At 40.1% G+C, this 24,122-nt stretch overlaps 1 protein-coding gene and 1 long non-coding RNA gene across 13 annotated transcripts in view; one reads left to right on the top strand and one right to left on the bottom strand.

Moving 5' to 3' along the window:
• Positions 1-24,122, bottom strand: part of ANK3 (ankyrin 3) — a 209,477-nt gene that overhangs the window by 15,999 nt on the left and 169,356 nt on the right. For 5 of the 12 annotated variants that reach the window (XM_060274956.1, XM_060274959.1, XM_060274957.1 and 2 more), the window contains 10 exons: positions 22,336-22,490; positions 20,672-20,883; positions 19,399-19,606; positions 18,677-18,773; positions 17,696-17,924; positions 16,369-16,494; positions 14,880-15,002; positions 14,405-14,431; positions 11,632-11,713; positions 95-169 (listed from right to left, as the gene is read on the bottom strand). In XM_060274956.1, coding sequence (XP_060130939.1) covers positions 95-169; positions 11,632-11,713; positions 14,405-14,431; positions 14,880-15,002; positions 16,369-16,494; positions 17,696-17,924; positions 18,677-18,773; positions 19,399-19,606; positions 20,672-20,883; positions 22,336-22,490 — 1,334 coding nt within the window. Of the gene's footprint in view, positions 1-94; positions 170-2,122; positions 8,540-11,631; positions 11,714-14,404; positions 14,432-14,879; positions 15,003-16,368; positions 16,495-17,695; positions 17,925-18,676; positions 18,774-19,398; positions 19,607-20,671; positions 20,884-22,335; positions 22,491-24,122 lie in introns of all 12 variants that reach the window. The other 7 variants (XM_060274954.1, XM_060274955.1, XM_035138096.2 and 4 more) reach the window with 3 other exon arrangements.
• LOC132592172 (uncharacterized) lies at positions 9,687-18,312 on the top strand. The gene is made up of 2 exons (XR_009557633.1): positions 9,687-9,887; positions 18,217-18,312. It is a non-coding gene; the product is annotated as an uncharacterized LOC132592172 (long non-coding RNA).

Raw genomic sequence — 24,122 nt, 5'->3', positions numbered from 1 at the left:
AAACTGCACTCTAACACACACATATACACACCCTCAGCTGGGTGTCAAAAGGAATTGCTAGTTGTAATGTCATCACCACAAAATAAAATCTTACCCGTCCAACTAAGTCCCAGGTGATCGGCCACTATTGCCATCCTTATATCTGTCCGTTCACATGGACTCTGTGGACCTGTGATTCATAATTTATTGATTAAAAAGGTGCTGTGAAAGAATTCTTAGCACTAACAGCATTTTAAGTCATTGTACTATGTTAACTGGTGCTCAGATCAATTGCTAAAATGACTGAGTGTCCTAAAACCTACAATTAATAAATATATATATTTGTCTCAGATTTGAAAAAAATGCCACCTTTATAAGGCCGAGTGTCAAACTACATGATGTTAATTGTGTAAATGAAACCAAACATGCCAACAATCTATCTACTCAACTGTTCAACAGTGCTTTAACTACTGGTGGGGTGGTGGAAAATAGTCCGCCAGTACTTAAAGAAAAAAAAGTTTTCTCTGTTTGACAAAATGAGGGGTGGTTTGTTTGTTTTTTGCTGTCACAAAATGAAGTCTTCTAAGACCTAAACTATTACATGAATGTATTTAGCATGCTTCACTAGCTGTCTATAGTATAGGCTTCACTTAAAGGAAGAAAGAAGAGTATAAAAGACAGCACATACAGATGACAATGACAGAATGAGAACTACAGTAAGTCACTTCACAGGCAATCACAACAGTTCATGCACTAGGATCAACAAGTTGAAAGTTTTACAAACTAGGCTTGATCTCCACGAGGTGAGCCACGAGAGCTCCAGAAACCTGACTCCCTCCATTCTCACCAGTCCTCTTACTCCTCCTCCTCCTCTCACTGTCGGACTTTTCAATCTTTGATTTTAAAGATGCTGCCTCTGTTCTCATATCTCTAGCGGGCTTCGATGTAATGGAAGGCTGGAAAACTTGAGTGGCTTCGGACAGGGACGTGTTTCTTGACGTACTGTCTTCTTCTTCATCGTCATCGGACACCTCTGACTGCAACTTTTTGTCTTCATCAGACAGGCGGTCCACAAGCTTTATAGCCTCTCCACTAATTCCCTTAAAATATTCAATAGAATGTTTACATACCTCCCTAAGCTGACTCTGCTTTACTTTAACTGTTGCTGCTGCAGCTGCGGTAGTGGTAGAGGTGGTGGTGGTAGATCTTACCTTTAATGGTAATTTAGAAGGAAGTGGTTTGGCTTTGCTTCTCTCTAGCTGCTCTTGGTTTTGAACTGCTGGTGTCTTTCTAGCTATGGCTAAATTATGCCTTTGTGTATTTTTTACAGGAATCTTAGACCTTACTTCTACATGTGGGAAAGAGCTGTTTTGCTTCCTTTTGTCAAGTTTACTATCCTGTCTGACTTTACTCACTCTGCAGGCTTGGCTACTGCTATGTGGGATAGCTTCTTTTGCTGAGGTAGCCTTTATGGGAAGTTTTGATCTCGCTCTATTCCCTACTGGCTCTGATGACTTCTGCTGTTCTCCGTGTACTTTTGGTTTACAGTGTCCTTGTGTTGCACCTGTATCATTTCCTGAAGTGTTTTTCAATTGAGTAGCTTTCTGTGTGGGACACTTAGGCTCAAAATGTTCATTTAGCACTACTTTACAGGTAATGCTATCGTTAGGTAAAGCGGATGGGTCCAAATTGTTGTTGTTATTAAAATTATCTTTTTGGAAATCATGCTTTTCTGCTTCCCTACCACTTGACTGGCTTGTAACCTCCTCTATGGCTTCATATTCTAACCCCTGAACACCTGGCATCACAGCCTCTAGCTTATCTGTCACTTCTCCAGAGACATCTTTCTTCAGCGTCATGGCGGAAGCAGAAATTCCCATTTTAATAGGTGTGCGCAATTTGGGATCAACTTTAGAAGCATTAACAGTGGTCGATGATTTCTCCAGGGAGTTACTACCGGATGTTGCTTCCATACAATCTCCACTGGCCTGGGTGATGAGCTTACATTCAACTGCTGATGTTTCTACTCCCTCTATGTTTTTTCCTACAGCTTTGTCCCCTGACTGCGGCTGTGTGATGGCAGTGACTTTATTTTTATCCCCTTCCCCCTTGTCCCCTGACTTCCCTTCAGAAGTATGCTCACCAATCTGAAAAAATTGGAGTCTTTCTTCAACAAAATCCCTCTTGCTCATGTCAATTGCGCCACTGCGAGTCATCTCAAACATCTTCCCTTCGTGAAACGGGAAGGGATTGGGCTCACTAGTTGGTGTACTTTCATCAGTTGGAGTTCTGGCTGGTGTCGTATCTGGGGTTGTCGCCTGAGATCTGTCTTCTACGGCAAGGCCAAAAGGCTTAGCCTCGTCATCCCTCGATTTGGATTCAAACACTTCATCATCACCACGGTTATTGGACCAAGGGTCAAAATCTAGGCTTTTAGTAGCTACTGTCTTAAAAGGGGTCGCAAACTCTTCATCTACTTTGTAACTGAAATATGTATCAGGAAACACAGTCCTGTCAGGGTGCCTGCCTTCCAAAGTGAAAAACTGTGCCCCTGATTTTTGTTCAGTCTTATCGGCACTTTTTTCAGCTGCTGGACATTTTGATAAAAGTTTGTTTTCTTCAGTACCAACTTTTTCTTCCTCCTCAATAACTTCCAGCTTACTTTGGCTAAAACACCGATCAGTCTGTTTCAAAATGCCTTCTGTAGCCCATATGTCTTTTTTGATTTCCACTGCTGGACCTGCAAGTTTGGAATCACTCTCGGTTAAGCCATCATCTTCATCTTGTAGATCATACCCATCAAGAGAGTCAATTTCAGTTGCATCTGTATCATGGGAAAATTCTGCAGTGGTTGCTATGGAACACTCAGTGACAGACTGGTCATTGTTCCCATTTTGCGCAATATCATTCTGGGGAGAATCGAGGCTAAGATCAAAATCATTAGGTTTCCCATTCTCTCTTTTCACAGGCAATTTATGCTTGGAGCCTTCCTTCTGGCCATCTTCAACATCATTCAATTTAAACATGTATCTTTTAATGGGAACAGGCTGATACAGGGATTCATCATCGCTGGAGTCACTAAGATCTTCTCCTGGTGGCCCAGGAGAAGGTGGCTGTACTCTTATGAGTGGTTCAGCCAGCTGATATTTGTCATGTTCATCCCGTAGGTTTACTTCTATCATCTCCATTTCACTCTCAGAGGAGTGGCGCTGCTTTTCTGATTCTGTCTGATCGGCATCTAGCGGAGGAGGAGGAGGGAACTCAATGTACGCAACCCGGTTCCCTTTGGGCCTTTTATTAGAATCTCTGTCTAAGCTACTGGGCAGCACTCTGTCAATTTTTGGTGGATCAACAGTGACCTGTTTTACAGAGGTTGACTTAGCCTCTGCTTCCTCTTCAGACTCCTCAGAAACCTCAGGGATAGGACTGGGTTTGCCTGGTATATAAGCAATTAGTGAATCAGGCGTTTTAGATGTAAACTCGTAACTCACTTCCTCTGAGCTAGGAGTTTCAGGTGTTAATGGACTTTTCCCAGAACTATCTATAAAGGACACTTGTTCTAATGTGTCATCTTCTGGACTGCCTTGTGGAGAAGGAAGCTGTTTCTGCTGCCTTGTGGTGTAAAAGCCCCCCCTTGTCTCTTGTACCGTCTTACTTTCCTGACTTACAATTTTTTTAATATTTCCTTGTTGCACCTCCCTTTCATATTGCCTCCCTACTTGAACAAAACTGACATAAACGGGTAAGGTTTTTATCTCTTTTGTTCCTTCAGCTGTTGCTAAAGGGGCTGATTTTGCCAAGTTATCACTATGAATAGGGTCAAAGTCCCTTGAGGGAGACTCCTTTCCTGGGCTATTTTCTAAAGAATCAGGTGATTTACTAAGGGATAGCTCAGCATCCTCCACAGGAGGACTTAATTTGATGTGCCTACTGCTAAACTGACAAAATTCTGAATACTTATTTTTAACATGCTCTGTATAATCAAAATTCCTCTCTGTTTTTTCCTTTGCCACACTAGCATGGGGCACTTTAGCTGACAGTTCATGTGCTGCATGTTTTAGCTGTTCATGAACTCCATCGGGAATGCCAGCTGATAACATTCGTTTTTCTTCTGAAATTCTGACTGGAATGTGGGATGCAGTCAGTGGTTCTTTTTTCTTTGAGGTTTTATCCATCACTTCACTGGGGGGCTCTCCTTCTCTGACAAAATATTCTCTATAAAGGACCTTTTTGGACGGAGATTTTACGGTCACTTCCTTCACCTCCTTTGAATGGGACCCGCTCATTGACACCTTGTGCTCATGCTCTGTCACAGTGATGAATTCACTGGCTCTGCCCATATCTTTAGTCTCAGGGTGGTCAATGTGATTGTCTTTTACTGCATCCTGAACAAGCACATGGGATAGTTTTTCTTTCTGTGTGTTATGGGCAAATGTTCCAGGGGTTTCCCATGTCCTATAGACCTTTTTATCCCAATGCCCCTTGGCTGATGCAGTATCTGAGCTCGTACTGTACGCCAAACCTTTCAGCTTCTGCTCTGCAAAGCCTTCTGGAACATTCTTACTTGGCATTTCATTTCTGTGTCTGAGTACATCTGAATCAGCAGCATCTTCCATCGCTTTGCCTTTACCCTGGGCACCATCTTTTAATTTGCTAGCAGGAGATTCCCTCTGTAGTGTTATACTCCCATCTGCGAGGTCTACTTCTTTTGCATGCTTTTCTCTTGCATAAAACTGATAGACTGGGAGCTTGCTCTCTTGCATTTTTTTCACTGGGATTTTAGACTGAGTGTCCTGCTTCTTATCATCATGATGTAGATCCTTATTCTTTGAGCCTATGCTCTGTTCAAACTTCAGCCTAATAGAACTGAGTTTGGATTGCTTCAGCTGGAATCCGGTTGGTGAAGCCTCAGGTGTCCTACTCTTCTGAGCTGTTCCTTTCTGCTCCATCAACTGCTTAGAGTCCTCGGCCTGTTGCGCAAGAGCCCTTCTCTCAGGACTGCTAGGCAAACTAGCTGCTTTTCTTTCGTCAGCTTTTGGGAAGCTCTTCCCACAATGGCCAAAGGGTCCTCCTCTAGTCCAGTCATCCTTTGAACTCTGCAGCTCAGAAATCGTCACCTTTTCGGGGCTGCTGCTGGTTGAACTATGGCCAGAGTGTGCTTCTTTCCCATTCCTTTTCTGCTGCTTTTTCTCTGGAGATTGCAGTTCATCATTCAGTTTCTCTGTTTTGTCCCGGAAGAACTGTGATACTTCTGTCAGTTTTTCTTCTGCCTCCTTAACAGTCCTGTCCACCCTGTCTTCATACATCAACTTTTCTCTACCTCTGTCTAATCTGTTCTCAGTAAAGCGCATCCACATTGCGTGCTTTGGGCTACTAACATCTCCGGTATAATGTAACACTGTCACTTTATCATAATGATCATCTTTAGACATTTTACCTACACCATTTTCTGATATATCTTTAGAGATTTTGGTGAGGATTTCTTTTGGGGGGGCTGTGGCTATTTTTTCTCTGCATCGTTTATCATGCCCCTGAAAGTCTGAGCTAAGGGGTAGAACATGGTCAGTAACTGACTCCTCAGTATCAGAGTGAGACACATCTAGCTTTTCTGAGAGCAGCATTTTCTCAGCAAACCTGTAAGACTCCCCTCTTAGTTCTGACAACTCATCGTCATGGTACTCTACTGAGTGCTGACTCAGAAGCTTCAGTGTTTTGTACGAGTCATCAGACATAAGTTGGGCAGAACTAGGGCGACTGTCTTCTTCCTGAGACACGGGAGTATTAACTCTAGAAGACTCCAGATAAGAAGGTAGGGACTCTTCTGCTGTCAGTTCTTCTTCTTCTTGCTGACCTTGTTCATCTGAACAAGGAAGAGCATCATGTTTCTCCAAATCACCTCGAGGTAAGTCTTTCTGATAAACATACATTTCTTTCTCTGGGTGCTTTTTTGTTTCTCTAATAATGACTTCAGTAGGTTCAGCCTCATTACCTTTTTCGATATGGACCTCTATTATACGCTCCAGTTTGGGTTTCATTTTGCTGTCCTTCTCTGTATGTTGTGGTGAAATTTCAGTAGACTTGCTAACATCTGATGTTACCGAAGACTTGTGTTCAAACAGACCTGCCAACTCTTTGGAAGGATCGCGTCCTGACTGAAAAGCTTTCATTATATCATGAACAGACATGGTTTCTTCAATTCGTTCTGAAGAACTCTCAGTGCACGGAGGCTTATGGTAAACCATTCTGGTAGTGGTAGTTATATGAGTTTCTTCTTTTACACGGACACCTTTACCAAGAACACATTTGTGGTCTTCATCTTCATTACTGGCTTTCATTTGAAAGGCTTTCATTTTTTCTTTGATAGATCCTCCGTTTGGCCTGGGTTCCAGTTCCATAAAAGTAGGTGCCATTTTCGTTGATGGCGGCTCTTCTGCTTGAGGTTCAGGAACTTCTTCTGATGAAGGTTCATAGCTACGGATCACGTGAACCACCTCAGTTCTTGTCTCTGTAATGACCGGAGGGATGGGTACATCATGGAAAAGTGGTTTTGGCCCTGTGCTCTCGGCGCTTTGTGGGGCTGAAGGAGTTTTCTCGCTTCTTGTTTCAAAGCCACTGTCAGACAAAGGACTTTTGTCTTGGTCATGTTGGGAAAAGTCATCGGGAGACTCCAAAATAGTATCAGTTCCATAAAAGGAATCTGCAATTTTACACAACTCTTTTTCTGAAGTAGAAGGCCTCATGGAGGCTGGAGGCATTTTAAGTTTGTGTTCTTGCAATGCAATGGCTGGTTTTAAAACTCTTTTTTGTCTCTCTTCACCTTCTCTTTTCCCCTCTTCAAACTTGTACTTCAGACTTGCCAGAGAACTACTACCAATGTCATTCGTCAAATAATCAATGACTTTAGTCAAGTTATAATCCTTTTCAGATACAGCCTTCGCTTTAATTTGCACCTTTTCAGGAATAGATATAGGAGGATATGTCATGCCTTGCCGTCTTGCTTCATCAATCTCATCTGCACTGAACTCTACCCATTCATCCTCAGAAGAGTGTCCTTTATCATTTTTTGATAGCTTGGTTGATGCTTTCTTTTCTAAACACACATCTTTTTTCAGTATCTCACTAACTTTTACTAAGTCCTCTTTTACTTTCTCAACAATTTTAAAAGGTTCTTCATCATCTATTCTACCCTCCTTTGTTAGTTCTGGCTGGAATTCCTTGTCCTCCATTACATCTGTCTGCAATATCGCTGTCATTCTTATTAGGTCCTCTTTCATCTCAGCCACATCTTTTAACATCTCCTGACTAGAAGATAAAGAAGATGGTACGGATAACTTAAGAGCAGAGGGTGCTAAAAACAAGGATGATTTTATAGGAGATGAGGTTCGGTTAAAGTGAGGCTGTGTGCGTGTCTCTGTAGTCAATGTTTTAATAGGCGATAGCAACGCAGCTGCCGATTTTGTAAGGGAGGATGACTCTGGGAGCTTCTTTAGTGCTGGTTCAGACAAAACATTGACTACAGAATATACTGGGACTGTGATAGTTGATGAAGTTACTGACGAGGTAGTTGCTGATATTGACCCAAGAGATGTGTACAATACACCTGCAGGAGTAGTTCTTATTGACTGAAAGGCTGATGGAGTTGAAGACACATGCGACCTGAGTGGAGAAAATGGGGTTGCAGTTGTGGTTGAAAACATTTTCTCAACAGTATCAGTTGCTGCATTAACAGCACAACTTGCAGAACTGGTTGCTGCAGTGATCTTGTCTTGAAATGTGGCTGTGGCTTTAGCTCCATTGATTAAATTGGCAGGGGACGGATATTTCAAAGGTGACATGGATCCGTTAACCATGGCTACCTCTGTATGCCCGACTGTGTGTTTCACAGGGGAAGTGAGGGATGAAGCCATCGTGACCTTAGATGGTGAAACAGCATCAACTGCTGACTTAGCAGGAGACACCACTGACTTTAAAGGTGAAGATAAAAGTGGTGATGCTGATGTGATGATTGACTTAAATGGCAAACTTGAAGAGTACATGTTAATGTTCGATTTGGGGGATGCTGGAGGCGTCATGGTAATGGATGATCTCTCCAAAAGAGACCCAGCTGTAGTCACTGGAGATGTCCGAGAGGGGAATGCGGATGCCAGCCCTTTCAAACTAGTGGCTTCAGTTACTGTGGGTGCTCTGACGAAAGAACCAGAAGAGACTTGGATATTATATGGAGGCTGTGAGACCACGGTTTTTATTGGAGAGGAGATTGTCCGAAATGATCTAATTGGAGAAGCTACATCGCTAACAGATTTAATTGAAGACGTAGTGGAGGCTCCTAATGTGGATTTGATTGGTGAAGCAGAAGAAACGGACCATATTGATTTTAATGGAGAAGCTGTTGGAGTGTTAGAGGAAGAGCTTGATAGAGAAGTGAAGCCTGATTTGGAATGCCCAGGCACAGTAATCGGTGCTGTTGTCCAAGACTGATACGGTCTTGCTGAAAAGAATGGCTTGTATGAATAGGTAGCAGGTAGGGATCTTGTTGCTCCTGCACTTCGTTCAACTGTTTCTTAAATTGTTAAACCAAAATAATCAAACGTAAAAATCAACAAAAATGATTGAAAAACAGAGAGACCAGAGAAGAAAATTGGTCAGTAAACGTTGTAATATTACAAAAAAAGCAAGTACAACTGTTTGTATGAATTAGAATGAGGTAGGTAAAATCAACAGCTAAACAGGTAGGGAAAAATAGGAATGAGTCACATAATTATGGATGATCCAAAATTAAAAAAGAAAGAAAGAAACCAACAGGAAATGAAAGACAGGAAAGCACAAGGCAACCGAGTCTGCAAACAATGAAAGAACAGAAAACACATAGAAGGAAGTCCATTATGGTCCAAAGTAATAGCCACAACCAAAAATTCTTCTCTTACTTCCTATTGACTTTCTGATGTGCTAAAGTTAAGATATTAAGTATCTCAGCTCCATTTTGCCTGTTATCAGTATGTCTTTGCTTTGTGCAAGTATAAAAATTGTCCTTTGGAAAATTTCTCTCATTATATCCTTTGCAGTTTCATTAATACATTTTATATTTACTGTATAGCAGTTTCGTTAACACAAAACAGTGTAAACTTGTGCAAATGACATTTGAGTAGCTAAAGTCTGCTTTGAAAACCACTCCGAACTATTTCATGCAGAACCCAAAATACCTTTAAGGTGACAGGCAATTGATGTGCAAACTGTGAAGCAACGGGAATAAAGTCAAAACTTTCTCTCTCTCCCATGCACATTTTGTATATGCTTCACTCTCACAAAGCCAATAAGAGCAAGACCTTTTCTGACTCAAGGATTAAAAGAACCAAAAAGGGGGAAAAAAGCTTTTTGCATTTGTTGGCTTTTTCATGCGATATTCCTTTTACTTGGTAAAACTTAAAAGATAAAAAGCTTCACATGAAATGACTTTAAGAAGCATTTGTCATACATAAAAAATGGGAAATACAATTAATGAAAAAACGTGAGCAAGCAAAGCAACCAAACTTTAAATTTTATTCATGCATGGTTTATCATGTCAAAAACAAGCACATGGAATAAAACAGTTTGCATGGTGTACTATGCAAAATATACAAATGTTCAAAAATCTTTCCACAGAAGGCATTTAAAAAGAAGAGTACACTTTTTCTACAAGGTGTAGTGTCTTGGTACCTTTTGAAGACAGTTTTTCTAGCAGTTCAAGGAAAAGCTTGCTTTGATGGCAGTAGCTAGCTACATCTGAAAAACCAAATGCCATTTAATTTTCCTAGATGCCCTGGAGTGACACAACATTGGACACTCAAAGCACTGGGGAATGCGCAATGGCAGATGCCTTCCCAGCCACTGCCAGCAGGCAAGCCACCAGCTGGGGAACTTGGTAGATGCAGGTGAGGCCCAGGAGCTGTGTGAAGATGCTGGGTGCTTCAATGTGTCTTCAGCTAATGCCTTTACACCAAGAGCCAGTTGTGCAGTTTTTCTCCCCTCCCCCTTCCTGTAAGGTACTCCATGCAAATAGGTGTCATTATGGGAAAGCTGGCTCACATAGTCTTTGATGTAATGTTATGACCCATGGTAGAGTTCTTTTGTCACGAATGCTTAAATGGTAATAAATGGTAAAACACAGAAACATATCAAGGCACAATCTCTTCACTAGGAACTAGCATGGAAACAAAAATATCTTCTCGGTGCAGCTTTGTCTGACATTACTCTGATATTATTTCAAACAAACTTTTGTCAGTTTTTTAAAGGCAAACAATAATTTAGTACAAAATAATCAACTGGTTCTATCCAGTAAAGAGTAAGCATTGGTGGACCAGCTTCTCTAAGAGCTGTCCATTGAACAGTGGAAAATTATGTACAGTCATACCTCAGGTTACAGACACTTCAGGTTGCGTCTTTTCGGTTCACGCACCACGAATGGATTACTTCCGGGTTTCGGTGCTCACGCATGCGCAGAAGTGCTAAATTGCACTTTGCACATGCGCAGAAGTGCCGAATTGCAACCCGCACGTGCGCAGACACAGCGTTCCAGGTTGCGAACGCTGCGGGTTGTGAACATGCCTCCTGCATGGATCACGTTCGCAACCTGAGCGTCCACTACACATTTTTCAACTGTACAATGAGCAGTAGTTTGAAAATTTTGTACATTGGTGCTACTTTATTTGTATTTACATTTACAACACACACTAACTCTGGATCAACATGACAGGTTAAAAACCTACCTGTCGGGAAGGTGGCTGATAGAAAACATGCTGAGTCCCAATCAGGATCATATTCCCTATTTGCTCCCAAAGTTGCTATTTACTGCAGACAACACCTTTGCAGGTAAACAGCCACCAAGGGACAATTCTGAGAAGAAAAATCAATGCTGGGCCCTGATTCTAACAGGTTCCACCCAGTTGTTTTTCCTTCAAAATAAAGATTCAGCACATTTTAAAAAATGCATTTCTAATGTAAAATATAGTTTGGCCCTCTGCTACAGCCACGCTAGTGCCCATCTACTAACAAGCCAGGTTCAAGGTCCTTGCATTAATTTACAAAGCCCTGAACAACTTAGGTCCAGGGTTCCTCAGGGACCACACAACTTGATCACTGAAATCATCTGCAGGAATGTTGCTGGGCATTCCCTAAATGTGTGAGGCTCATTTGGGGGGGAAATGCAACAAACAAACCTATAAATAAATAACATTTTAAAAACAGCCCATCTGTTTGGCTGTGCAAACTGCTACAATGAACTCCAAGTGTGTAATTCTCTTCTACATTCTCTTCAGAGGTGTTTTTTATCTGTGTTTTGCTGGTCAATATGTTACTAACTCCATGAAACTTACTAAAATTTAAGTACCTCATCTTATTAAAGGTAGAATAGCCTGTCTTCTTTTACTATAGAAGTACTGATTAGTGATTCCACCCTAATGATCCTTTTAGTCCATGGATATTTCAAGAGAGAAACTATGGTTTATTAACCTGAATTTCCCAAGTTATCTGCACTCCAAAGGGTACTTGGATAAATGGAGACTTTTCCTTGTTAAATCAGGCATTTTCCAATGACACCAAAACATGACATTTATAGAAAAAATGTCTCTTCTTGTGAAAGATCAGTTTACAGCATTAGTAGGTTGTTAAGAAACTCACTCAATCCAGGCTCAGTCAGATAGCTGTAGCGCTTACGTAAAGCAAGGGACACAAAGTTCTGTCGCCGGTCTGTTTTCTCGGTCTGTAACAAAGCATACTTCCGTTTGGTACCTTTAACATGCAGTTGTTGCTGTCTAGAGCAGGTTTCTTTCTTTTAATTAATGAATTAACATTCCACTTTTCAAAATATTGTCCAAAGTGGCAGACAGAATATACCAATAATTCTTGTTTGTTCTTGTTGAAATGGGAAGCTACCACACCCACCCACCCTTTTTAGATCTTCAGGAGAACTAATTGTACCTTGGGGAAGAATATTTGCAACTAAAGTGTGCTATGAGTTTATATGGAGAGTTGAGCAGTGATTTGGTTCTGTCTTGCACTTCTTCAGCATAGCATTTTAGTCTATCACCCTATAAAGCAGATCAGTCTCAAAGACAGGGCAACCAATGCACTTAAATAGCTGAGTATGGATTTCACCCCATTTATTCCATAGCTGAGTATAGATTTCACCCCATTTATTCCACAGCAAAGTCATGCCATGAAAGTGAATGAGTATATTTTTGTCACACTTCCCCTACACACCCTCCCCTTTTTACGAAGGCCTCATTCATTCATATATAAACTGCTTTGAGGTTTTTATTTACAATCAAGTGGTATAATTTTAAAAATGAAATAAAGTAAGCCAAGTTCAAGTTACAGCCCAATCCACTTCTATGATTTTAAAGTTATCCCCGCTTACAGACTCAAATTCCACCCGCCCCCAAAAATCCCTTATTTCTACCAAGCCTGCACCTGAAATTACATTTTACCAACATTCAAGTCTTGTAACTGTGAGATGTGCATTGTCTTTGAAGGATAGATTTACAAAGTTCTCATTTCATTGCTAAAGCTTATTTGGAGAGAAGAAGCACCTTGAGGCCTAATCAGGTGCAGTCCAAATCTAGGATTCAACCTCTTGTGGCAGGCTTTGGGCACACCCATTTACTCCCTTCTCACAGACTGAAGGGCATGAATGAACCCTGAGGGTTCATGTTTTGTATGATCATGGGATCTGCCTGACCTTGTAAGACAAGTGAGTTCTGCCTCACAGGATCAGAGATCCATTGTTAGAACAAACATGGGATCTCCCATTCACTAGCTGTTGTCTGTTCACATCGAGGGAATCTGGGGAAGGTTGTGGGGTACAGCATGAGCCCAAGGCCTGCTCCTAATATCACCCCAGGTGGAATCCTGGAAAGAAAGAAAAAGCAGTACTCTAACAGGCCTTGTGTCGTGAAAGACATCAATCCATTCTTAAAGTGAAAGACACAGATTTTAAAGACACATGGTATTAAGATGAATGTTGGCAAAATGTAATACCAAAAACATTGTTAGTAATTTAGAGAACATATAAAACATGGCCAGATATCACACACCTGTTTCTTTAAGGAACCTGTGAGTTGCTAAGCCTTAATTTTTGTATTACAAAGTACCATCATTGTAAATCCCCCACATCATATAGCTAGCATTTTAGTAATCATTTTTGGCACACGCAAGGCTACAGTTAGACATGTAGAAAATCACTACAGCTGTAACTTAGGCCAGCCAAATAAGTTTTTCAAAAATTAATTTGTTGCAAAAGCACATATATCACAATGTACATCTACTTTAAAGGAACTACATAAAGGACAAAGATAAATAAATGAAAAGAGGAATGGACTGGGATTTTTATAAATATGCACAAATGCATGGATGCAGATTAGAAAGCAGGTTACAATCTCTAACAGATTACAACTTGCTTCAAAAATCTCTATACAGGTTATAGATCTGTTTTTAGTAATGTTTCTAGATGATAGTGTGGTGTTTTAAAAGATATATATTTAGTTTGGTAAGAAAATAGGACAAGTCAAAAAAAACTTTTGGTTTTTTTTGTTTAAACGACCAATATCCATGGGCTGTTATAATATCTAAAGTTGCTGTCCTGCTAATCACATTTTAAGACCCTATTGATTTCAGTGGGAAAACAGAACACGTGTTTAACTTTCCCCCACTGAGATTAGTGCTTAACTTTGCTTGAATCATGTTTTCATCTCACTTTACACTGTGTCTCCTAATAAATTTTACAGAGACAGCAGTCAGAAACCATGAATCCCATGGTGCTGATCCATCTGCTTCCTCCAAGGGAGCAAGTGGCTTGCAGCTTCCAGTCAGGAGCCATTCTTCTAAAGGTAATTATTGCAGGACCACTAGGCCTGGGATACCTGAGCAAAGGATTTGCTGGGTCTCAGTTGCCTAGTGTGTATTGGGAGGAGGGATGGACAGGCAAGACAGTGTGGTTTGCTATATTAAAGAGGATTAAAAATACTGTCTAGGTGGAACTAAGGAAGTGGAAGGAAAATAGCTTCTCTGCTGGTCTTCACCTAGATGAATAGCAATGGGTATAATCAAGGGATGCATGCATCCAGTGGTCTGTTTCTCTCTGGGTGTACAAGCTATTCCCACAAAGAGCAGAGGGCAGAATGCTGGGGTCTCTGTGTGAAGCAAGCATGCAAGAGCTCCCCATGATTGGTAAATGGTCAGGTGCTTTGCTGTGTGCAAAGCAGAAGACATAGTATATCTAAGACTAGTGAAGAGTGAGGGCAGGGGGACAGAGGCTACCCTCGTATTGTTCCAAGCACATGTTATCAGCTTCATTGACTTGGTTTAGTAAATATTTTTTGTGATACCATATATCTTTAATGCATAAGAATTCTGAGTATAATAAAAATAAAATAAAAGACAGTGTTTATATTACCTCATCATCTTGATCAGACTCTGTTTCCTTTTGGTCCCAAGATGCATTGCAGAGACAAGGAATATTATAATGGACAGCAGGGAAAAGAATATCAGGATATGAAAAGGACCAAGTAAGGGAGCACAAAAAATGCAAGCTAATTTATAAAAGGTAAAACAAACCCAAAATGTCAACAGAATATAAATTAACAAACAAAACTTTACATCGAATGCAAATCAACACATGACATTACTAAAAGCATAAAGTATATGAACTGTAAGCTGAAGCATGAATTGTAAACAGACCCAGTAATCAAAAATTGCAGAAACGCAGCACCACAGTAACAAGTCTCAAAAAGCTTTCTGCATACATGAAAACATTAAGACATAAAACAGGCTTAATCAGATTGCAAAGCATTCACATTACTAGTGGTTCATTACAATCAGCAAAAGCAAAAAGTAAAAAAAAGAAATTAAACTAGTCTTAGTGATCGTACCTTTTTGTGTGCTGGCAAGGTGATATTCAAATTGCAAACAGCTGTTTGTGGCAGACCCTTTGTAGTCTTTGGTTCTTTCAGAAATGATAAGCGACCACAAGGTTCTTGGCTGGTGTCTCTAATCTATATATATATAAAATGTTCACACACTGGTTTGAAATGTTTACAGTCCTTTGGGTTCCATTAAATTTAGTTTAGCTATTATCTCTAATTTAAAAGCAAAACACTCAAAGAAACACAAAAATATAAGTTCCTTGAACCATACAATGGGAAGACATCTGATGATTATCAAATCAAATGGCTTGTGCTGAAACAGGATCTCCAAACATTAATCCTCCACATTATTTCTACCACAGGGTGTCACAAATACAATGATGAAGCAATTACAAGGTGTCTGCATTAGTCCAAGGACAGTTTATTAAGACTAGATGAAGTTGGCCAAAGTTTGAGATTGCATTTAATTATCAAAAGCATTTATAGCCATCCTGCCTTTCCATCATAATAAGACCGGCAACTTAAAATTTTAAAAAAGAAAACTTCTACAATAAAATCTCATAAAACCACAAAGTCAAACTGAGCCAATTGATAGTAGCAAAAAGGAAGTAAATTAAATAAAAACATAAATAATTGACAGCCCAGACATGGGCTTATTAAATTGCCAAGTGGTAATATGGACCTTTCCCTGGTCACCACCTAATTAAGCTTCATGGGTGGGGGTGGTAAGATCATAATTATGGATGATCATAATTATGTGAAAAGGTGGCATATGAACAAACTAAATCCAGCCATCCAGAAAGAAAAACCCTCCCATTTTTGTCTGGAAACAAACTAAATCACTTAAACTAAATCAACAAGGCAACACACAAGCCACTTGGTGGCTGCATTTCCTCCTGTTTTGGAGACGGCATTCTGAAGGTTTAATATGAACACTGGCAACCAGGTTGGATGGATAACATGGTAACTTTTTTTGCACGTGGATGTTGTGGTTATTTAAATACTTCTTTTAAAGCACTGCTAACTTGTACCTCCATTTAAGGGGTTTTACAAACACATTTAAAATCCTAACAAAACCACAACTCAGAAGTAAAATAAAAATGCAGTTGAGCAGCAGCCCATAAATATATATTTTTTTTTTTGACGAAGCAGGTTGGTCTTTTTATAAGTGGTGGGTATTACAAAGCTTTCTAAAACCTAGCAAGGAGGTAAACCGAAGCCCATCATCTTCATCCCAGAGCCCCGAAGCTCCTTTCTGCCAGCAACCTAATTTCCTCAGTGTACCTTAAGCAGGCCTCAAACCTGCCATTCCCATTTGGTGGGATGGGGGCTCACATCTTATAGCAATATGCCGTTGCGCAGGTGCAGTGGATGGCGCACCTTTTCCAAACACCACAGACAAACAGAGGCTTTGAAAAACACACACAAACACACAAGGTCATCACGCAGGAATATTTTTCTCATTGTGACTGCTCCAGTGCGGTTTTACTTTTACCTTGATAGAAAATGGCAGTCTGTTTTCTTTGAAAGCATAAAAATTAAATACAAGCTGCTGTCCTCCTTTTGTCAAAGGGGCTAGATTCCCGTAGCAATCCACATAAATAGGCTTTCCTTCCAAAACCTGTTGGGTCAATAATAAGTTTGTTAGAACTATTCCTGTACCGAACTATTGCAATAAACAGTAAGCATCCCAACTGTTAAATTACTATTTAAACCCACAGTTAAAGTTGCCTTTCAACATGGCTTCACTGCAGTATTTTCAACAGGAAGAGGTGTGTGATATGTTCTTTGGTGTGGGGAAAAGGTCACATTCAAGACTATAGCTATTTATTTCTAAATTGACCCTTCAACAGCAAGCTGGCAATTTTAGCTATGCAAAGCTCAGTTCTTTCTTTCTTTCTTTCTTTCTTTCTTTCTTTCTTTCTTTCTTTCTTTCTTTCTTTCTTTCTTTCTTTCTTTCTTTCTTTCCTCTAACTGATAAAAAGACTCATGGACAATGTGAAAGTAAGTTCACACATTCCACTACTTGTCCATCCTGCCTAGATCTACCAGGAAGAAAGGGGGTAAGCAATACCCCGGTTCTGGAAGACATCAGCTGAATTCCACTAGCATCTTACTCCATCCAAATTAAATAAAACATTTTGAACAGATAGATTCCTGTATTGGAAGCATTTGTTTAGCAAGATTGGGCATATTATATCCATCCTTATGCATCTATGCTCAGGCTTATTGGACTTAGGTGTAGAAAAATAAAACTGACAATAGTCATCCTTTTTGATACTTTACCGACAAAACTGCAATCTTGAATTTGTTTACCCTGTTTCTCCAAAAATAAGACGTAGCCATAAAATAAGCCATAGCAGGATTTTTAAGCATTCAAGGAATATAAGCCATACCCCGAAAATAAGACATAGTGATAGGCACAGCAGCAATGCCGGCTGTGGCAAGAGGAGGAGGGGGGAAAATAAGACATCCCCTGAAAATAAGCTATAGTGTTTTTTTTTTAAAGGAAAAATAAATATAAGACGGTGTCTTATTTTCGGAGAAACACGGGGGTAGAGACACTATGCCTGACACGGGAAATTTGTAACTGTCTTGACAGCTGTAAACAGACTGGTTTTAAAGTGCTTGAAATATCTGAATGGGCCAAGCTAACTGATAAAATCAGATAAACACAGTGATGTTTGCTGTCTAGTCAGGTTTATAGACACAATTTATACTTTAGTGGAATATGATCTGTAACTTTTAGAAAGGAATTTTTTTAAAGCACCCACAAATCCTGTAGATATACAACAAGCCTTTAATGTTGAATGATGGTATACCTCAATATCTTTACTTCTTGCAACTTCTTCAAAATTCTCTTGCTGCTCCAAAGTTTTGTCGACTTTATCGTCTGTCATGCAGAAGCAGCGCAAATTGGATTCCACTGCATCATTCATTTTGGCAAAAATGACAAACTTGGCCATGTAGGGAACACATATTAACTCCCTATAAAGCTGTGTGGCCAACCCGACAGTTTCGTGAACTTGATGGCAGTCTGCTAGCCAAAATCTGGATGCACATACATAGATGTAAAGACCAATCAGTCCATTTTCATACAATGGTGATTTCCCACCATAACTTTATTGTGAACTACCTCTCCAGCTAACAGAACCAAGTCACAATCCTGGATTTTCTAACTTACTTATTATTATATATACTTATAAATTACTTCCAGCAAAACTTGGAGGTGGCTGATCTGAGAACTGTCAGACAAAAAGCATGTCATAGACATGTTCAATACAATTTTTATTATTTTTTCTGGTCTGCTCATAATGTGCCCTGTTGGTTTTCTGTAATCTAGGAAAAGAGAAATCTCCACTGCTGACGGCTGTGGTGCACACCTTGGAGACCAGATCTGCCACCTCCTTGGCAAACAAGCACTTCTGCACATTGGTGACGTGTGTGGAAAAAACAGATCTCAGTGAGCAGAAGGAACTGAACGTTGGGGAAACTGCTCCTCTGTATAATATCTAGATACCAATATTGGAAGAATGGCGCCACTCTGTTAAAAACAACAAGATGTGATTAGGAACATCAAAAATCTGAGGAGAAATTCAGATGGGAGGATTTTTTGTGTGTGTGTGTAAACATCCCTAGTTATGAATCTATTTTTGCTCCTCTCCTCTCCCATCAGTAAAAAAAGTCCTGCTATTGAGCTAGTTATTCTAGTGTGTATCACTCAAGTTATTCTGATCTTCATAATACAACCTGTAAGCCTTAATAAAGTATAATTATTTGTGTTTCATTTGCTTTTACTGTACCTGGCTGAAACGTTGGTTGTGAAAGAGACACAATCATTTACAAAAGTCAGTGGAGTGGTTCCTGTGATATCTTCCCACTGAGCTGGTGAAGTACCTCCTAGGAAATGAAAGATGCATCAGTCACACTTGTTTAAAGGGACCTGAATTTATAAGTTTCTGAAACACCCATATAATGTGGTGGTCATATGGAATGGATTCCTTTCCACAGGGAAGGACATGAAAGGTCTGTAATATTTAAGGTGGGCAATATAGTGCTTGGATTGCAGAAGGGCAGAGCAGAACTGGGGAGAGCTGGTCCTCACCTCTGCAGAGGGATGGGCAACCAGTGGCCCTAGGTCGACACCGCAACCGTCGTGTCTAATTTCAAAAGCTCTCTGCAAAACCATCGGTTCTGGACTTTGGCCAAAGCCATCTGTCTCCACCCCAGCAGTCCACTAGACAGTTAGGGAGAGAGAAAGGGGTGCTCTGTGTGTGTGTGTGTGTGTGTGTGTGTGTGTGTGTGTGTGTGTGTGTGTGTAGAAATGGGGGCGTGGAAAAAAGAGGGAAAGGTGGTGACCCCGCCCATTGCTGGCTTCAACTGATTCCATATGTGATATGCAGTAGCAAGGAGATGCTCCTGGGGGAAATGCCACTCTTGAGAGAGAGGAAGAGGACAAGTTTGCCCAATTTAGAAAACATATGTTGAATAAATGGGGAGGCACTTCCTTATGCCTTTGCCTAACCTGTTATGCTACACAGTAGCCGGAGGCTGGGTGTTGTGTCTCCTTTGTATCCATTGGTTATCCCTTCCCCTGAAGGGGGTGGCACAGGAATTGTCATGGTGATTGGCTTATGGAATTTTCTTCTTCTTGGTTCCACAGTGACAATGGGGCTGAATGTTGCTTTGTTACCAAGGATTTTCTTGACTGTTTCATCTGGAGCTGGTTGAGCCTATTTTCAATATAGGAAAAAGAGATCCTAAAATCATGGGATATCAAATTCTCAAACATGCAATTTATACTTACAGGTAGGTATTTGTGTTGGTCTGCCATAGTAAAATCAAAATTAAAAAAATCCTTCCAGTAGCACCCTACTTTACATAGGTGTTGCTTGTATACACCATAAATGCTACACAAATCCAGGATATTTGGGTAAAATTCCATTTCAGAGTTCTGTAAAATGCAACAAGTCCCAAACTTCAGGTTGTGTTCAACTTTTACTCAGCAAAGACCGATTGAATTAATGAACCTAAATTTGTTACAGCCACTATTTTCAATGGGTCTACTCAAAGTTAGCGGAATACAACCCCTTTCTTCTTCTTTTTGGTATTCTTATCAGCTTCAACAATGTCATATGGTTCACTGAAATGGGGGACCTAACTAAAATCCAACCACTGTAAAATGAAAATATCTGTTGTATGTAGGTGGATTTGCTGTAAAACTCTGGATTTCATTCAGAGTGCCGCTGTTCCCTACTTAGCAGATGCTTATACTACAGGTCTGAATAAGGTACATTGGGATGACCAAACGCTAAGATGGGCAGGATAGGTAAACTTTTAACAAGTTCCACAGAAGTGGGCATTTTGGCAGCTACAGTTTGCCATGCAGGAGGGAGAAGAGCTTCTCCTTTTATTAACAGGCGAGATTGGACAGTACACCTCTTAGGAAGTGGTGTACTGTGTAGAGGGGAGCGTGTGGGCTGGTCCTCTCTGCTCACTGTCCCACCTCTGCCATTCCCACATGCTGCCTACACATGTAAGGTTCAATGCATGCAGGTAAGAACTGTGGTTGATTTCATTATATCAGGAATCTTTGTGTGTGTGTGTGTGTGTACATATGTTGAACCTGCATAATACATCCTTGTGTCTACATGAAGGAATGGTGGACAGGTTGAAGCTGCAGGCACTCATTTCCCTCAACCTGTTAGGCCAGATCTAAGGAGGTACACCATCTGATCCAGCCTGATGAAACCTTACTTCTGGTTTTCAAAAATGCAAAGAAAGGCTCATCTTATTACCTGCAGGCCCACTCGTATCCGCTTAGTTAATGCTCCTTCAGGGAAGGAAGCCTGGACTTGAGGCACAGTTGTGCTGCTCAGAATGCCACCCTCTGGACCAATCTGGTTGCTTTCTTGCTTAATTCGTGAAACCACAGCAAAGTACTGAGGAAAGTCCTTCGTGACAATTCTGCAGATACGCTTCTTCTCAAGTTCCTCTGCGCTGTCCAATTCTATGCAAGGGGAAATCAGAAATGTTTATAAATATTTATAAATATTACTGCTCAGGTATTATGAGTGGGCTGTTAAAGAGTTTCAGCCTTGTCCAAGAAAGTCTTTGGGTTGCTTTGAATACTAACACATACGCTGTCCTCAGTGCAATGTTTTCTGGAAGAACCTCTTCCTGTTCCATTTCAAGGCTGAAAAAAAATCTGTAACGGCAAGCTAGGCTTAACAGCAGTTTTGTTGGATTTGAACACCCAGCCTGAATTCGGTGTAACTAAGTAATACACAGACTGCACTGTGAATACTGATTGGACCACATGAAAGATACTATTTTATTTACTCTCATTTACCCCTTTCTGGTTCAACATGGCTATTTCATTTTGATCTGATAAAAGGCTAAGTAATCACCTTTAAAATCAACCTCATGACAGAAAGGTGTATTAATGAAAGGAGCAAAATGTGAATCTGCATGCAAACTTTTTTTGTTTGGGGTTTTGGTTTATTGGGAGATGGGAAGTGTCTCATAACTCACTTGGTTAGAGTAGCTCATGGTGGTCTGATCTGAGGAAATACCAGATGACTATAAAAATATTATTTATGCATTTAATAAATGAATATCTCACCATTCAATGTGCGACATTTCTGGGTTATGTGTTCTACTTTTAAAGGCTGGTTTCATTTTTACAGGTCTACAAATTACATTTTGGTTCTAATATCTAGCTTTGCCAGTAGATGGTGCTGCTCTCATCAAACACAGTAATTATTCCTTCATAAAAGGGAAAAGATACACGGAATGGGTGGTTTAATTTATCTCACCGCTGAGTTAGATAACAAAGAAATCATAATATACCCCCACCACTCCTATAAGTCAATCAAGATCACATCACTTAGGTATGCTGCTTCCATACCATACCACATAGGGCTGATTCTTCAAACATTTGTCAGTTTCTCTGCCTTTCCTACACTCACAATTGCATGGAGGAAGCAATTTCTGACTTAGCATGTTCCTGCCTGCTGCCACCGGCAGCAATTCAGGTGAACACACATTTTCCAAATGAATACTTATGAACATTTTCTAAAGCTTGCATAAACAGAAATAGCAGCGAGAGGGGAAATAATGGATATTCAAACAAAAACAAGAAGTTAGAGAAATTATGCAGTGGTACCTGCAGTAATACTTTTTAAGTTAAAGGAGCATCATTAATTCACTTCTGTGACAAATAATTGGGATACTGAAATATATTTCTTAACTGCAAATAGGTTCTTTGATTGGATGGTTGTGTATTTTTCTGCTGGCAAGCTTAACAACATATATGATATTATATCAATGCCACTTGGCACTGTGGTAATGCTATTTGTACAGTCACTGCCTAATTCACCTTTAATCATTCAAAAACAAACCCAGTACATGTGTCTACTTGCTATTTGCCCAGGCCAAAACAGTAACAGTGCATATATACCTTCATTCATGCCGTTCAGTATTTCAGTGAGGTTTTCATGCCTGCTGTCATACTGATGTTCCTTCCACGTTTCACCGTTTTCACTTCGAAGCACAATCAGTTCTCTTTCCTTTCCTCGCATCGATCCAAAATGAGGGATTTCCACTATGACAGGACTACACCAAATAAAAGAAGAAGAAGAAGCAATTCATATTGTACATGCATTTTTTCATTTTACTAAGTGCTGCTCCCTTACTCAAGAGTTGTCTGTCACACAGCTACAAGTGCGCTCATGGGGGGGAAATGGTTAATAACTGGCAAAGCTGCAAAACCCTTTCCAATTCAAATTGCAAGGTTTTTTTTTTGTTTGTTTTTGTTTTCAATAATCCACTCCAATTACACACTTAAATAAGCACGCACAGGAGTGCTGACATACATCAACTTACACAGACAACAAAAACAAGTTACAAAGATGCATATAAGCAAATAAAAAGAAAGGGTTTCAGCAGGCAAGCTTAGATCCTGCACTTGGCTATGCATACATAATGCTATTTACTCAGGGCTGCGTGTACTCGGCATTTAACACACATAAACATTTGGCTGTTCCGTGTCTAGAAAAGTTGAATTCTTTCAACCAGCATTATAGTATGGAACCTAAGCCAATCTGGACAACTTATTTGAGTCTCTACAATTTATTCTGCTTCTGCTAGTCACAGGAAGAAGAAGCAAGAAGCAATGCCAGGGCACTGATGCACAAGACCCCGATTGCTGGAAATATTGTTTATCAATACTTTGTTTTGAGACTTCACCTGATGCTCTCCACCCAGTTGCAAACTTACTTTTAAAAAATGTTTCTAAAAAGTGAAACTCAGAGTTTGAATATTGCTTTTATTGTGCTTGAACAACTCTGTGCATATGCAATGCTGTTTACTTAGGGCTGGGTGGGAGCTTTGACTTAAAATAAAGAGAATGGGGGGGGGGAAGAACTGACAATTTGCACCAAATTTTTCAAATATATTGTAAAGAAAAGCTCATTTCCCCAGCCAATATATATTGTGGAAATTCACCAGATTTGCAAGTTTTGCTCACTTTGCCTGATTTTTTGTTGTTGTTTAGTCGTTTAGTCGTGTCCGACTCTTCGTGACCCCATGGACCAGAGCACGCCAGGCACTGATTTAAATATATTTAAATACGCTAAATAACTTTAAATATGTTTTAATCTTGGGAGGAGTAAGAAGGTACAGATGTAAAAGAACTGAAGTTCCATCCTCTTACCACTGGGCAATCTTTATTACCCATATAATTTCAAGTCCATTTGCACAGTCATAAAGACTAGACATTTAAAAAAAACCAGGGAGAGCACTGAAAGTCTCAGGAAGTTGAATTTGGTGACCAGTACTATAGTCTCTACTTTTCTGCCCTTGCACAGAATCACAGAATACACACAGCCCTTTAATAATAATCAACAGGCGATGCACCAGCATAGGCATAGACCAACTTGATTCTAAGGTGTAGAAGAGACACAGTCAGATATAAAACAAAAAAACAAGCAAACATGAGTTCCATTTCGCTGGCATGCCATATTTACATTGACTTTAATGGAAAGTGTACATTTTGATCCAATGAAATCTTTCATACAAAGAATTAATGCAACTGAAAATATATACAGTCTAATTTTATAAAATAACGTGCAGTGCAATCCAATGCACGAGGGGCAAGTCCCGATGAATTCAATGGGTAATAAGCCTGCAGAAGACTGGGCTATGAGAACCTGTATTGTGACTCCTATTTTCCTCCAGCACCATTTG

Source organism: Zootoca vivipara, chromosome 5 (genome assembly GCF_963506605.1).
Source record: "Zootoca vivipara chromosome 5, rZooViv1.1, whole genome shotgun sequence".
In the NCBI taxonomy this organism is placed as follows: Eukaryota; Metazoa; Chordata; class Lepidosauria; order Squamata; family Lacertidae; genus Zootoca; species Zootoca vivipara.
The sequence above is the reverse complement of the archived record's forward strand: the minus strand, read 5'-3'. Positions and strand labels throughout refer to the sequence as shown.